This window comes from Carcharodon carcharias, chromosome 13 (genome assembly GCF_017639515.1).
Source record: "Carcharodon carcharias isolate sCarCar2 chromosome 13, sCarCar2.pri, whole genome shotgun sequence".
In the NCBI taxonomy this organism is placed as follows: Eukaryota; Metazoa; Chordata; class Chondrichthyes; order Lamniformes; family Lamnidae; genus Carcharodon; species Carcharodon carcharias.
The window spans coordinates 50,622,783-50,638,711 of NC_054479.1; the positions used below are offsets into that span (position 1 = coordinate 50,622,783).

At 43.5% G+C, this 15,929-nt stretch overlaps 1 protein-coding gene across 3 annotated transcripts in view; it reads left to right on the forward strand.

Annotated features, from left to right (window-relative positions):
* mlec (malectin) overlaps positions 1-15,929 on the forward strand; it is a 49,973-nt gene that overhangs the window by 21,693 nt on the left and 12,351 nt on the right. For all 3 annotated transcript variants that reach the window (XM_041202871.1, XM_041202872.1, XM_041202873.1), the window contains 2 exons: positions 6,630-6,809; positions 15,474-15,531. In XM_041202871.1, coding sequence (XP_041058805.1) covers positions 6,630-6,809; positions 15,474-15,531 — 238 coding nt within the window. The remainder of the gene's footprint in view (positions 1-6,629; positions 6,810-15,473; positions 15,532-15,929) is intronic.

A 15,929-nucleotide genomic window follows, 5' to 3' on the forward strand; every position in this document is an offset into this window, starting at 1 on the left:
CCCCCTTCTCTCTCCTCTGCTCCGGGGAAAATAACCCCAGTCTATCCACACTCTCATAACTAAAACTCTCCAGCCCAGGCAACATCCTGGTAAATCTCCTCTGCACTCTCTCTAGTGCAATTACATCCTTCCTATAATGCGGATTCCAGAACTGCATGCAATACTCTAGCTGTGGCCTAACCAGGGTTTTATACAGTTCCAGCGTAGCCTCCCTGCTCTTATATTCTGTGCCTCGGCTAATAAAGGCAAGTATCCCATATGCCTTCTTAACCACCTTCTTTACATGCCCCGCTACCTTAAGGGACCAGTGGACACGCACACCAAGGTCTTTCTGATCCTTGGTACTTCCCAGGGTCCTATCATTCATTGTGTATTCCCGTGCCTTGTTTGTCCTGCCCAAGTGCATCACCTCACTCACTTATCTGGATTAAATTCCATTTGCTACTGATCAGCCCATCTGACCAACCCATCTATATCCTCCTGTAATCTAAGACCACCCTCCTCACTATTTACCACCCCACCAATTTTCGTCTCATCCGTGAACTTACTGATCAACCCTCCTACATTCAAATCTAAATCATTTATATATACCACAAACAGCAAGGGAACAACACCGATCCCTGTGGAACCCCACTGGACATAGGCATCGAGTCACAAAAACACCCCTCGACCATCACCCTCTGCTTCCTGCCACTCAGCCAATTCTGCATCCAAGTTGCCAAATTGCCTTGGATCCCATGGGCTCTTACCTTCGTTATCAGTCTCCCATGCGGGACCTTATCGAAAGCTTTGCTGAAGCCCAAGTAGACTACGTCAAGTGCATTGTCCTCATCTACACACCTGGCCACATCTTTGAAAAATTCAATCAAGTTGGTCAGACATGATCTCCCCTTAACAAAACCATGCTGAATGTCCTTGATTAATCCCTGCTTTTCCAAGTGTAGATTAATTCTGCCCCTCAGAATTGCCTCCAATAGTTTCCCACCACTGAGGTTAGACTGACTGGCTTGTAGTTCCCTGGTTTATCCCTTCCTCCCTTCTTGAATAACAGTACCACATTGGATGTCCTCTAGTCCTCTGGAACCTCTCATGTGGCCAGAGAGGTATTGAAAATTGCCAGCGCCCCTGCTATCTCCTCCCTTGCCTCACTCAGCAACCTGGGATACATTTCGTCTGGGCCTGGAGATTTATCTACCTTTAAGCCAGACCACTTAGAACATCCTCCCTTTCTATGCTAATTTATGTAATTATATCTCAGTCCTTCTGCCTGATTTCCATGCCCACGTCGTCCCCCTCACTTGTGAACACCGACACAAAGTATTCATTTAGAACCCTACCTACATCTTCTGGCTCCACACAAAAATTACCACAGTGGTCCTTAATGGGCCCTACTCTTTCCCTAGTTATCCTCTTACTCTTAATGTACTTGTAAAATAACTTTGGATTTTCCTTTATTTTACCTGCCAGTGTTTTTTCATGCCCCTTTTTGCTCTACTAATTCCCTTTTTAAGTCTCCACCACCCCCCCCCCCCCCCCCCCTCAACACACACACACACACACACTCACTCACTCACTCGGCAACCGCCCCCCCCCCCCCCCCCCCCATTCTATACTCCTCTAGGGCTTCTGCTGTTTTGAGCCCTTGTTATCTGCCATAAGCCTCCCTTTTTCCTTATCCGATCCTGTATATCCCTTGACATCCAGGCTTCCTTGGATTTGTTGGTCCTACCTTTTATCTAACTGGAATATGTTGGCCCTGTACTCTCCCTATTTCCTTCTTGAATGAGTCCTACTGCTCTGATGCAGATTTACCTAAAAGTAGCTGCTGCCAATCCACTCTGGACAAATCATATCTGATCTTATTAAAATCGGCCTTCCCCCAATTTAGAACTCTGATTTCTGGCCCATCCTTGTCCTTTTCCATAACAACCTTCAATCTAACAGAGTTATGACCACTATCTGCAAAATGTTACCCCACTGATACCTCTACTACTTGCCCAGCTTCATTCCTTAAAACTGAGTCCAGGACAGCCACTTGTCTTGTAGGACCTTCTATATACTGGCTTAAAAAGCTCTCCTGGATGCATTTTAAGAATTCTGCTTCCTCTACACCTGTCACACTATTACTAACCCAGTTAATGTTGGGGAAGTTGAAATCCCCCACTATTACTACCCTGTTATTTTTACACTTCTCTGAAATTTGCCTACATATCTGCTCTTCTTTTTCTCTCTGACTGTTTGGGGACCTATAGTACACTCCCAGCAATGTGATTGTTCCTTTTTTGCGTTTCAGTTCTACCCATATGGCTTCATTTGAGGAGCCTTCTAAGACGCCATCCCTCCTTACTGCTGTAATTGATTCCTAGATCAATATTGTGATACCCCCTCCTCTTTTACCTGCTTTCCTGTCTTGCCTGAAGACCGTTATGTACAGTACAGGCAGTTTTAATGTTTTTGTTGGACTAGTAATCCGGAGAACCAGGCTAATGTTCTGGGGACATAGGTTCAAATCCCAGCTGGTGGAATTTGAATTCAGTTAATAAATCTGGAATACATGAAACTGGAATGCATGAAACTATCTTCGATTGTCGCAAAAAACCATTTGGTTCACTAATGTCCTTTAGGGAAGGAAATCTGCCATCCTTACTCCAGACCCACAGCAACATGGTTGACTCTTAACTGTCCTCTGAAATGACCTAGCAAGGACAGTTAGGGATAGGCAACAAATGCTGATCATGCCACACCCCATGAAAAAGATGTAAAAAAAAAACTTTTGAGATGTGATGCCCCCAACAGTTGAATGGCCTGGCTATTCTCACTTTTGATGAACAATGACCATTTGGATGAGTTAGTACAGCATGTTTGACAGCATGGGACTGAACAGCAAAAGTTAATGCCTTCAGGGGAGAAAAAAAATTGGTGAGGGTCAAAAGAGGAAATCAGCAGATGTGCATTGTATGTCTGGCAAAATGTGCCCCAAGATCCAGGTTAATGTGCTTACTAACTACTGAGGGATCTGAAGCACACGACTGCTATAAGGTCAATGTCCAGATTGAAACTGCATCATCAACAGGTTGATACTCAAATGTAGCAGTAGGATTGATTATTACATTGTTCGATTCGAGAATTAAACAGTACTTCATCTGTCAGATGGTGGAGCGATAACTTGTTTTGTGTTACCAAGGCACTGTGGACTAATCTGTTCACAGAAAATACATTTGGCACTTTAGTGTTAGTGTTTTTCATTAACTTGGAACTTTATTATTATCATTTGTACATGTCTGAACAAATTACAAAAACTTTTGACAGATCAGATCTTTACATATGAATGTTAGGAGAGCATTTATCATTGGTGTGTAATGTGGCTTTCTCAGGGAACACCATATAGAGGATAAACCTTGAAACCTTATTGGAAAGGAGGTTTTCAATTTGTCCTTTTGAAGGTTGTCCTATTTTGTCCCCAACATTGCTGTTCTTGGAACGGAGATGTTTGCAGATAGATTAACAATTACCTGGGGGTGGTGGTTACTGCCAGCCCTTTGATTGTTGAAAGTCCTTAGTGGTTCCCATTAGTCACCTGAATGCTGCATAACCTTTTGTGGAGTAACAATCTTTTTTTTGCCTTTGTATTAAACATTTACAGAGAGGTACAGTATTGTGAAAGAAAACCAGGATTTGTTTGATGCAATAGCTTTGCAATCAAGAGAACCTATTTTTAATAAAATGGATTTCTGTATTGTGAACAGTAAAATAATCAGTTTTAAGGGATTTTTTTTTTAAGCTACCCCCCTCCTCCCCCAGTTCCTTTCCCTGGGTTACTCATTCATGGTAGGGTGCAGTTTCGTGGGTGCTAGTGGCCCTCTAGTACCTTGTAGTTTTCATATGAGCCTTGCCATTGAGTGTGGCAGACTTTTCAACCATGGGAGACTTCACAGTTAATCTAATTATCAACCAGTATCATGCATGCACTTTTTCACTGGGGTCACACTGCAGCGATCATAAGTGGGAAGTCAGGCTGGTTTTATTTCTTGCTCTGTCTAAAACATTGCAGCCATTGCCCTCACTAATGTGCAGGACTATCTCCACTAACTCAGCACAAACCTGAACCAGGGACTGAACCTGAAACTTAACAGTTATATCTTCAGTTGCGTTTACCTCCTGAGCAATCAGGAAATCCATTTCTCACCCCTGCCATCTCACCTCCCCAACTTGTTTCTCCTTTTAACTCTCCTGAAGAGGCTGACTCAAGTTGGGTTATGGCACTGCAAGGACCATCATTTATCTGGGACTTCTCCTAAGTGACTATTCAGCATGTGGGAACCAAAACAATTAAGTGTCAACAATTTATTTTACAGTGGGTTTCAACCATTGGCAGTCCTAATCCTGACCTCGCCTTGCACTCTCCTGCACGCTCCCTCAAGGACCTAGCAACAAGAGTTTACTAATTCTTCCTCTCAATTGTAGAAGGACTTTGAAGATAGTTGTGTTCCAATTATTCCCCAGGTACAAACTTCTCTCTCACACACAATCAAGGCCACTTTAAGAGTGAGATAGATATGATGAGTAAAGTGCCAGTAAGAAAATTATGGTACCAATCAGCAGGGCTAAAGAATAGCTAAAGCTCCATGGAAGGTGATTTGGCCTTTGACTAGTGATTTGACTAGTGATCAAGCCATTTATAGCTGATGACTATTTGGAGACCATTAGAGAGAACATTGGTGAGAACAAAGAGAATATTGTTGAGGAGGAAATTTGGCTTTGATTAAATCAAATTTACAATTTGAAAGTATAAGTTTTTGGGGAAAACAGTGGTGAGGTTGCATCCATTGTCCAGACATGAAACAATTCTGTCAATAAAATTTTACATAACTTTACTGTTTGCATAAAATAAAGAAACTCCCATTTAACTGCCTCAGTATTTCAAGTAGGCTTGTTTTAAATATTATTTGAGATAGTCCATTTTCCATGTTATATTTTGTTCTGTCCACAGACAGTGTTATGACACAGTTACACGACAGGTTTCATCAGCAATGCATAACAATAGTATCACTTGGGAGAGGCCAAACCCAAGGCATATCTCATTTTGAAGTGTCAGATCACTTCAACAGAGTGATCGTCCACTGTGCTGTAACTGCATCAGGTGCAAAGAAAATTTCAGGAAGTTCTGAACCTGATTTTTAACTTAGTATCTTCACCTCTTTTCTAATGTCAAAGATGTAAGCAACATTTGGATGCTAATATGTGGAGCTCTGCACAGACATGTAAATACACATTCACAGATTTCTGCATGCATGTGAATACGCATTCATAGAAAGTATGTCTCAGGGTTATTGACTGTGCTATTAGTAACAATTTATGTTTTCATTTAAATCTCCTTATCTAGTCAATGTTAAGCAATTTTTAATGAGCCAAGTCTTAATCATCAGCAGTTTCTGTGACAGTAGAAAAAAAATCTCGGGCTGGCCTGGAATCATGTGGCACTGATGTATCCTCCAAATACACTGTCAGGAAGGGATATTAATGTATATAATGCTATTGGAAATTATTTTTTAAAAATAGGGATTTAGCCTGTGTGTGTTAATTGGGTTAAGTCCAGCTAGTCTGTGTGCTTTGATGTATAATAGTTTTGAGGTGTAAACAGTAGGTAGAGGGTACATTTGCATTTTGTTGAATAGTGCATTCAAGAGTGGGAGTGAAATCTTGCAGCTAGCTAGGAGACACCAAGCAATGTTTATATTATTAATAAAATTGGTACGATGAAAGGGGTTTTATTGTTAGAAGAGGTGGAGCTCAAAGGGCCTGGTGAATACCATGAAAATTTGCATTCAGAGGGAAGGCTAGGTATAATCCTGAGAGGAGTTTGGGTGTACAGGTCAGAGGCATGTAAGATCTAAGCCTGTAAGCCAAAACTGTCTACAAAGGAACCTCCTTTTGAATTTGTAAGGTGAAAAATGCTTTGCCTGATGTCTAAGTGTATTGGTTATTGTTGCCTTGGTGGAGATTAAATTGGGAATTTATTAAAAATTATGATAGCCGTAATTTGTAGCCGTGTGTATGTGTTTAATTTGTTGTAAATTAATAAATGTTTCATTCAGTTTGATAGCAAAACCTCTCGAAAACTGGTGGTCTTATTCCTGAATTTAGAGCTGCAACTCAAAACATACCAAATGAAAATATAGGTTATGACAGTTGTTTAAAATTTCCCTCTGGGATTTTAAATAACTCAGCCTTTACCAAACTGCTGTGTCATAACAGCGCCCTTTCATCTACTTCTTGAGAAAGAACCTTGGGCTTAAATTCAGCAATGTTTCAGAAATTTTTGCAATCGTGCCATTATGGGAGCATTCATAGGGTGTGTAGATTGTGGTGTGGTTGTGCCTGAATAGGAATGTTATATTATTAATGAGTAATGAAAATAGTCTACCTATAAGTTGTAACCTTACCCACTTTGGTAACTCACATAGAAGCTGCTTTCCCAAAAGCAAAGAAAATTGTTTTAAGTTGGGGTGTGGCCCATTTGTGTGATATACATGTTTCCATCTTAGCATGGCTGTGCAGGTGTCAATATGATAACTGGGCCTTCAGAAGCCTGTGTTACTTGTTTTGTGGTTTGCTTTTTACCCCTTTAGGTCTTTGATGTGAGACTAAATGGACAGCACGTAGTAGTGAAAGATTTGGACATATTTGAAAAAGTGGGACACAGCACAGCACACGATGAACTGGTATCTTTCACTATTAGAAAAGGAAAACTCAGCGTTCAAGGAGAAGTGTCTACATTCAATGGGAAACTACTCGTAGAATTTGTCAAGGTAAAGAAACATTCTAATGTTAATTGAACAATTTTTTTTCAGCTACCTGGAGCAACAGTTTTCCGGTGTCTTGGGCTAACCAATCTTTAAAAAAATTAATATTTAACTCAATACTAATTTGAGGATTGGTGCCGTGAAATTGGCTTTTGTATATGTGGGCTGCTTAGATAAGTACCTCAAGAGTAAAACCTCAAGAGCCACATATAAATCAATGTTTTACTTAATTTCTATTTACCTCAAGTGACTGATGCTCACAGGTCTTGGTGTTCTGTTTTACAACATAGCATCAATAAGGCAACACTATTAAGAACAGCCCTTTCCAAACCTACAGGCCTAAAATTTCAAACAGGAAAAGGCAGTGATTAGAAATAAGTACAAATGGGCCTGCTTTGCATGGACTTCAAAGAGCATGTTGTCAAAGTCGAGGTAGTATTTGACATAGTTTTCACTTGGAACTTCCTGTTGTATAGGTGCTATTGAGAGTTTGGGATCATGGCATGTTTTTGGGGTAGGGTTGAGGAAACTTTACTTTGTATCTAATGGCTGTACCTGAGCTAAGATTGCTTGATGCTGACACTGAATTGTGAAGAGTAAAGCTTTCTATTCCCAACCCTCACCTCCCTCATTTTGACAAATACAGTTTTCTGCGACCTACAGAATTGATCTATAGTTCTGGAATTGTTCCATTGCTAGCGAGTGCATTGATAACTTGGTGCCACTGGTGCAGTCCCACCCACTTATTTCAAACTGGCTTTTGTCAGTATTACATTTGCGTCAACCAAAAGAAATGATACCATTGACTGCGTGGCTCTCCCTCAGTACTGCACTGTTATGGGCTCAAGTCCTGGACTGGGGCTTCAAACCACAACCCTCTAACTCAGAGGCAAGACTACTCTCAACTGAGATGAAGGTGGAAAGAGCCCTCTCCACTCTTCTGCTATCTCCCTGTGTCTGTTGAGGGTCCTGGCATATTCTTTGGCACAATTCTGTGGGTGCCAGTAGCTGCTTAGTGCTTTCTCCAAGTAGCCACTTTTTATGTTTGAGATCAGACGAAAGTATCAGACGCCTATTGAATGATTTGGAACAGCAAAGCTGAGGCCAATTCTGCCCTTCCCAAAAGCCAACAAGTTCAGTTTTCAGCAGGTTACAGTCAATCATGATCAGAGTAACCTTGGGAAGTCTTGGAACAAGTTTAACCGTCATATTTGCTTTGCAGACTTCCTAGACTAAGAAATTTAAGGCAAAATATAAACTGGTTAAAATTGTAAATAATTGACTAGCAACATTTCACGGTCTTGTGATAATGTTGAACTGTTTATTCCTGCAGACTTTGTAACTTATTTATCTTTTCACGCTGCTGGAAATATGCTGAATACATAGTATATTTGTATAATATGAGATAAAGTTCCATTATCACCATAACCGATATAAAATCCATAGCTTTTTACCCAGAGCTACAAATTGGATATCCTAATGTTTTCACCCTGCGATATATGAGGAGACATAAGTGGGCCACAAGAGCCATTACACATTTGAGTCATCACATGGACTGCAGCGGTTCAAGGAGGTGGCTCACCACTACCACCTCGAGCAGTTAGAGATGGGCAATAAATACTGGCCCAGCCAGCGATGCCCATGCCCCAGGAAAGAATAAAAAAAAAAGCACTAACTATATTGCCAATATAAAGATAAACCAGCCCATAATGAAGACAACATGTTAAAAGCAACATCAAAAGCTGTAAAAACAGACTGTTGTGTAATAAGAATTAAAGAAGTATTTTATTGTACTTCCAAGGGTGAACGATAACTTGTTTGATAAAATTTTGTCATTAGTAGATGATAAAGCATTAACCTATGTTAATAGGTTATATTTATATTTTGCAGTAATCAGTTAGTTGACATTCAGACTGTCAAATTCCTCAATGCTTTTTCTAAAATAGTCTTTTTTAAAATGTATCACTGAGCAAGCAAACAGCAAAACAGGTCTTAAAGTTTAATAACAACTCAGGCTTAAAAAAATCTCTTTCTGCAATGCTTTGTACTATGCTAAATAAGTGGCTAACTTCAGTAAAACAAGGAGCTGGTTTCTGAAACAAAAACAGAATTACCTGGAAAAACTCAGCAGGTCTGGCAGCATCGGCGGAGAAGAAAAGAGTTGACGTTTCGAGTCCTCATGACCCTTCGACAGAACTTGAGTTCGAGTCCAAGAGAAAGTTGAAATATATGCTGGTTTAAGGTGTGTGGGGGGGGGGGGCGGAGAGAGAGAGAAGTGGAGGGGGGGGCTGTGGTTGTAGGGACAAACAAGCAGTGATAGAAGCAGATCATCAAAAGATGTCAACAACAATAGAACAAAAGAACACATAGGTGTTAAAGTTGGTGATATTATCTAAACGAATGTGCTAATTAAGAATGGATGGAAGGGCACTCAAGGTATAGCTCTAGTGGGGGTGGGGAGAGCATAAAAGATTTTAAGATATTTAAAAATAATGGAAATAGGTGGGAAAAGAAAAATCTATATAATTTATTGGAAAAAAAAAGGAAGGGGGAAACAGAAAGGGGGTGGGGATGGGGGAGGGAGCTCATGACTTAAAGTTGTTGAATTCAGTATTCAGTCCGGAAGGCTGTAAAGTGCCTAGTCGGAAGATGAGGTGTTGTTCCTCCAGTTTGCGTTGGGCTTCACTGGAACAATGCAGCAAGCCAAGGACAAACATGTGGGCAAGAGAGCAGGATGGAGTGTTAAAATGGCAAGCGACAGGGAGGTTTGGGTCATTCTTGCGGACAGACAGCAGGTGTTCTGCAAAGCGGTCGCCCAGTTTACGTTTGGTCTCTCCAATGTAGAGGAGACCACATTGGGAGCAACGAATGCAGTAGACTAAGTTGGGGGAAATGCAAGTGAAATGCTGCTTCACTTGAAAGGAGTATTTGGGCCCTTGGACGGTGAGGAGAGATGAAGTGAAGGGGCAGGTGTTGCATCTTTTGCGTGGGCATGGGGTGGTGCCATAGGAGGGGGTTGAGGAGTAGGGGGTGATGGAGGAGTGGACCAGGGTGTCCCGGAGGGAGCGATCCCTACGGAATGCCGATAGGAGGAGTGAAGGGAAGATGTGTTAGGTGGTGGCATCATGCTGGAGTTGGCAGAAATGGCGGAGGATGATCCTTTGAATGCGGAGGCTGGTGGGGTGATAAGTGAGGACAAGGGGGACCCTATCATGTTTCTGGGAGGGAGGAGAAAGCGTGAGGGCGGATGCGTGGGAGATGGGCCGGACATGGTTGAGGGCCCTGTCAACGACCGTGGGTGGAAAACCTCGGTTAAGGAAGAAGGAGGACATGTCAGAGGAACTGTTTTTGAAGGTGGCATCATCGGAACAGATGCGACGGAGGCGAAGGAACTGAGAGAATGGGATGGAGTCCTTACAGGAAGCGGGGTGTGAGGAGCTGTAGTCGAGGTAGCTGTGGGAGTCGGTGGGTTTGTAATGGATATTGCTGGACAGTCTATCACCAGAGATTGAGAAAGAGAGGTCAAGGAAGGGAAGGGAAGTGTCAGAGATGGACTACGTGAAAATGATGGAGGGGTGGAGTTTGGAAGCAAAATTAATAAATTTTTCCAAGTCCCGACGAGAGCATGAAGCAGCACCGCAGTAATCATTGATGTACCGGAGAAAGAGTTGTGGAAGGGGGCCGGAGTAGGACTGGAACAAGGAATGTTCCACATACCCCATAAAGAGACAGGCATAGGTGGGGCCCATGCGGGTACCCATAGCCACACCTTTTATTTGGAGGAAGTGAGAGGAGTTGAAGGAGAAATTGTTCAGTGTGAGAACAAGTTCAGCCAGACGGAGGAGAGTAGTGGTGGATGGGGATTGTTCGGGCCTCTGTTCGAGGAAGAAGCTAAGGGCCCTCAGACCATCCTGGTGGGGGATGGAGGTGTAGAGGGATTGGACGTCCATGGTGAAGAGGAAGCAGTTGGGGCCAGGGAACTGGAAATTGTTGATGTGACGTAAGGTGTCAGAGGAATCACGGATGTAGGTGGGAAGAGGCTGGACAAGGGGAGAGAGAAGGGAGTCAAGATAACGAGAAATGAGTTCTGTGGGGCAGGAGCAAGCTGAGACGATCAGTCTACCGGGACAGTTCTGTTTGTGGATTTTGGGTAGGAGATAGAAGCGGGCTGTCCGAGGTTGGGCGACTATCAGGTTGGAAGCTGTGGGAGGAAGATCCCCAGAGGAGATGAGGTCAGTGACAGTCCTGGAAACAATGGCTTGATGTTCAGTGGTGGGGTCATGGTCCAGGGAGAGGTAGGAGGAAGTGTCTGCGAGTTGACGCTCAGCCTCCGCGAGGTAGAGGTCAGTGCGCCAGATAACAACAGCGCCACCCTTGTCAGCGGGTTTGATGACAATGTCAGGGTTGGACCTGAGAGAATGGAGTGCAGTAAGTTCAGAGAGAGACAGGTTAGAATGGATGAGAGGAGCAGAGAAATTGAGACGACTAATGTCGCGCCAACAGTTCTCAATGAAAAGATCAAGAGAAGGTAAGAATCCAGAGGGAGGGGTCCAGGTGGAGGGAGAATATTGGAGATGGGTAAAAGGATCCGTTGAACTGGGAGAGGACTCCTGCCCAAGGAAGTGAGCCCGGAGACGAAGACGGCGGAAGAAGAGTTCAGTATCGTGCCGAGCCCGAAATTCATTGAGGTGAGGGCGTAAGGGTATGAAACTAAGTCCTTTGCTGAGCACTGAACGTTCAGCATCGGAAAGGGGAAGGTCAGGGGGCATAGTGAATACACGGCTGGGGTTGGGATTGGAAGGTGGGGTGGGGATGGAGGGACGGGCAGGGGTGGAGGGTCCTAGATGGGTGTTGGTGTCGATGAGTTGTTGGAGCTTGCGTTCCTTAGCACTTGAGAGAAAGAGAAAAAATTTCTTGTTGAGGCGTCGGATGAGCCGAAGAATAAAATGAAACTGGGGGCACGCGCAGCTTTGAAAAAGGGTACGGCGGTGCTGCTGGAGGGAGAGGTCGAGTGTGTTCATATGGCGGCGCATGGCACTGAGTGTGGATTTCAGAATGTGACGGGAACAGCAGTCCGAGAAACGTTTTATGTCCCGGAACTTACTGCACTCCATTCTCTCAGGTCCAACCCTGACATTGTCATCAAACCTGCTGACAAGGGTGGTGCTGTTGTTGTCTGGCACACTGACCTCTACCTCGCGGACGCTGAGCGTCAACTCGCAGACACTTCCTCCTACCTCTCCCTGGACCATGACCCCACCACTGAACATCAAGCCATTGTTTCCAGGACTGTCACTGACCTCATCTCCTCTGGGGATCTTCCTCCCACTGCTTCCAACCTGATAGTCGCCCAACCTCGGACGGCCCGCTTCTATCTCCTACCCAAAATCCACAAACAGAACTGCCCCGGTAGACTGATCGTCTCAGCTTGCTCCTGCCCCACAGAACTCATTTCTCGTTATCTTGACTCCCTTCTCTCTCCCCTTGTCCAGCCCCTTCCCACCTACATCCGTGATTCCTCTGACACCTTACGTCACATCAACAATTTCCAGTTCCCTGGCCCCAACTGCTTCCTCTTCACCATGGACGTCCAATCCCTCTACACCTCCATCCCCCACCAGGATGGTCTGAGGGCCCTTAGCTTCTTCCTCGAACAGAGGCCCGAACAATCCCCATCCACCACTACTCTCCTCCGTCTGGCTGAACTTGTTCTCACACTGAACAATTTCTCCTTCAACTCCTCTCACTTCCTCCAAATAAAAGGTGTGGCTATGGGTACCCGCATGGGCCGCAGCTATGCCTGTCTCTTTATGGGGTATGTGGAACATTCCTTGTTCCAGTCCTACTCCGGCCCCCTTCCACAACTCTTTCTCCGGTACATCAATGATTACTGCGGTGCCGCTTCATGCTCTCGTCGGGACTTGGAAAAATTTATTAATTTTGCTTCCAAACTCCACCCCTCCATCATTTTCACGTGGTCCATCTCTGACACTTCCCTTCCCTTCCTTGACCTCTCTTTCTCAATCTCTGGTGATAGACTGTCCAGCAATATCCATTACAAACCCACCGACTCCCACAGCTACCTCGACTACAGCTCCTCACACCCCGCTTCCTGTAAGGACTCCATCCCATTCTCTCAGTTCCTTCGCCTCCGTCGCATCTGTTCCGATGATGCCACCTTCAAAAACAGTTCCTCTGACATGTCCTCCTTCTTCCTTAACCGAGGTTTTCCACCCACGGTCGTTGACAGGGCCCTCAACCATGTCCGGCCCATCTCCCACGCATCCGCCCTCACGCTTTCTCCTCCCTCCCAGAAACATGATAGGGTCCCCCTTGTCCTCACTTATCACCCCACCAGCCTCCGCATTCAAAGGATCATCCTCCGCCATTTCTGCCAACTCCATCATGATGCCACCACCTAACACATCTTCCCTTCACTCCTCCTATCGGCATTCCGTGGGGATCGCTCCCTCCGGGACACCCTGGTCCACTCCTCCATCACCCCCTACTCCTCAACCCCCTCCTATGGCACCACCCCATGCCCACGCAAAAGATGCAGCACCTGCCCCTTCACTTCCTCTCTCCTCACCGTCCAAGGGCCCAAACACTCCTTTCAAGTGAAGCAGCATTTCACTTGCATTTCCCCCAACTTATTCTTCTGCATTCGTTGCTCCCAATGTGGTCTCCTCTACATTGGAGAGACTGAACGTAAACTGGGCGACCGCTTTGCAGAACACCTGCTGTCTGTCCGCAAGAATGACCCAAACCTCCCTGTCGCTTGCCATTTTAACACTCCACCCTGCTCTCTTGCCCACATGTCTGTCCTTGGCTTGCTGCATTGTTCCAGTGAAGCCCAACGCAAACTGGAGGAACAACACCTCATCTTCCGACTAGGCACTTTACAGCCTTCCGGACTGAATATTGAATTCAACAACTTTAGGTCATGAGCTCCCTCCCCCATCTCCACCCCCTTTCTGTTTCCCCCTTCCTTTTTTTTCCAATAAATTATATAGATTTTTCTTTTCCCACCTATTTCCATTATTTTTAAATATCTTAAAATCTTTTATGCTCTCCCCACCCCCACTAGAGCTATACCTTGAGTGCCCTACCATCCATTCTTAATTAGCACATTCGTTTAGATAATATCACCAACTTTAACTTTAACACCTATGTGTTCTTTTGTTCTATTGTTGTTGACATCTTTTGATGATCTGCTTCTATCACTGCTTGTTTGTCCACACAACCACACCCCCCTCCACTTCGCTCTCTCTCTCTCTCTCTCTCTCTCTCTCTCCCCGCACCCCCCCACACACCTTAAACCAGCTTATATTTCAATTCTTTCTTGGACTCGAACTCAAGTTCTGTCAAAGGGTCATGAGGACTCGAAACGTCAACTCTTCTCCGCCGATGCTGCCAGACCTGCTGAGTTTTTCCAGGTAATTCTGTTTTTGTTTTGGATTTCCAGCATCCGCAGTTGTTTTGTTTTTATTTTTGAGCTAGTTTCTGAGCTGTTCTTATCTGAGTGGGTCTATTATGTTTAATAAAGTCTTTGTGTGGCATAATCTGAATGTTCTTGCAGATTGTGGAATGTCTTCATAATTTTCTTAAAATAAATTTAATGTGTTCTTCAGCCCAAAGACTTCTTCTTTATAAAAATAAGTTTTAAACAGCTGTTTCTAACTACATATTTTTTGTTCTCACTGCCTGTGTCCCTGTTCACTTTGTATAGCTGTATGCCTTAACTTGCTGTGAGAAACAGAGTATTGGGCATCAACACCCTTGACTACAGCTATGCTGTCCTCAATTTTGGCCAGTTTCCTCCCTTTTTTGTTTGTCTCTTGTTTTGCAGGTGATTAGTTCCTGCCTGAGGTACAGTTTATCCATACCGATTGCCTCCTGGTACCTCAACTCATTTTGCCTTTCTTCATGTGTGAACCATAATGTTAATGGGCTATTTGGTTTTGGAGAGAAGCATTAAGTCCAATCCTGCACTAATCCCAATGTCTACATGCAACTGCAGGAGCAGGATCTGGGTGATTCCCTCAAAACCTAGAGGACTGAAGCCAGTTGTGGCAACTCTGTTGCTATCCTGCAGGTTATCACCAATGTTAACGCAGAATAGGAATAGTATAATAGGACCTTCCTTTTCTGAATGGCTCAGCTAAATTTACTGGCGGCCCAAAATGAATCTTGATGGCAAGTTTAACTGTTTTGGGGTAGATAACATACTAGTTTGCGATTCTAATTCAGCACTCAGCACTGAAGTTAACTGAGCAAAGCAGAGATTTTGCTTTGTGTTCCCAGGCCGTGCTGCAACACAGGTTAGCCTGTGGAGTTATGATAACAAGGGTAAGAAACCTCAGGTGGAATTGCAGATCCTAATATATGGTGCAGCTGTTGGTGGTGAAGGAAGAAAAATACAGTTACAAATGAAAGTTTAAATTCTCAGTTCACATTGCAGAAACAAACCTTATGCCCCTTCTCAGAAAAATGATGTGTATTGATTGTGCTTTGATTGTTGCCATTATGGTTTGGAATTGAATTAAATAAGAAAACTGAGTATATTATAATTGTGCATGAACTGTATATTGAGCCCACCAGAGTTTGGTGAAAACACTGAAATACTAATGTTAATTAACAATTTTGTCTTTGTTGGTTCTACCTTTTTAGGGTTACTATGACAACCCTAAAGTCTGTGCCATATGCATCATAAAGGGAACAGTGGAGGGTAAGTTAAATATTGAAAATAGTCTCAACTGTTTCAGACATTTCTGGTTGCTTTTGTTGATTTTTACCAATATATCTGACATGTTCCTCAATTTTAATGGTTTATTTAGAAAACAATTAGATGCCTTGAGAACAACATTACTAATTTAATATAATGTTGCAATTGATTTTGAATGTTTAATATGTGAATTGATCAGTTATTTTGTTGCTTAGCTTGCATGTGTTTTACCTGGATTACACTGTTAGATGCATAAAATAAATCTTTTACATTGGAAAGAAAGTGAAGTACAAAGTATCTTAAAGGATTTGTGGATGGCATATTTGTGCTTTAATAAAGCAGTGGGGATAAAGAAAAATTCAGTTTGGAAGCTATTTTCAGGGAGCTTTCCTTCGCTTAAA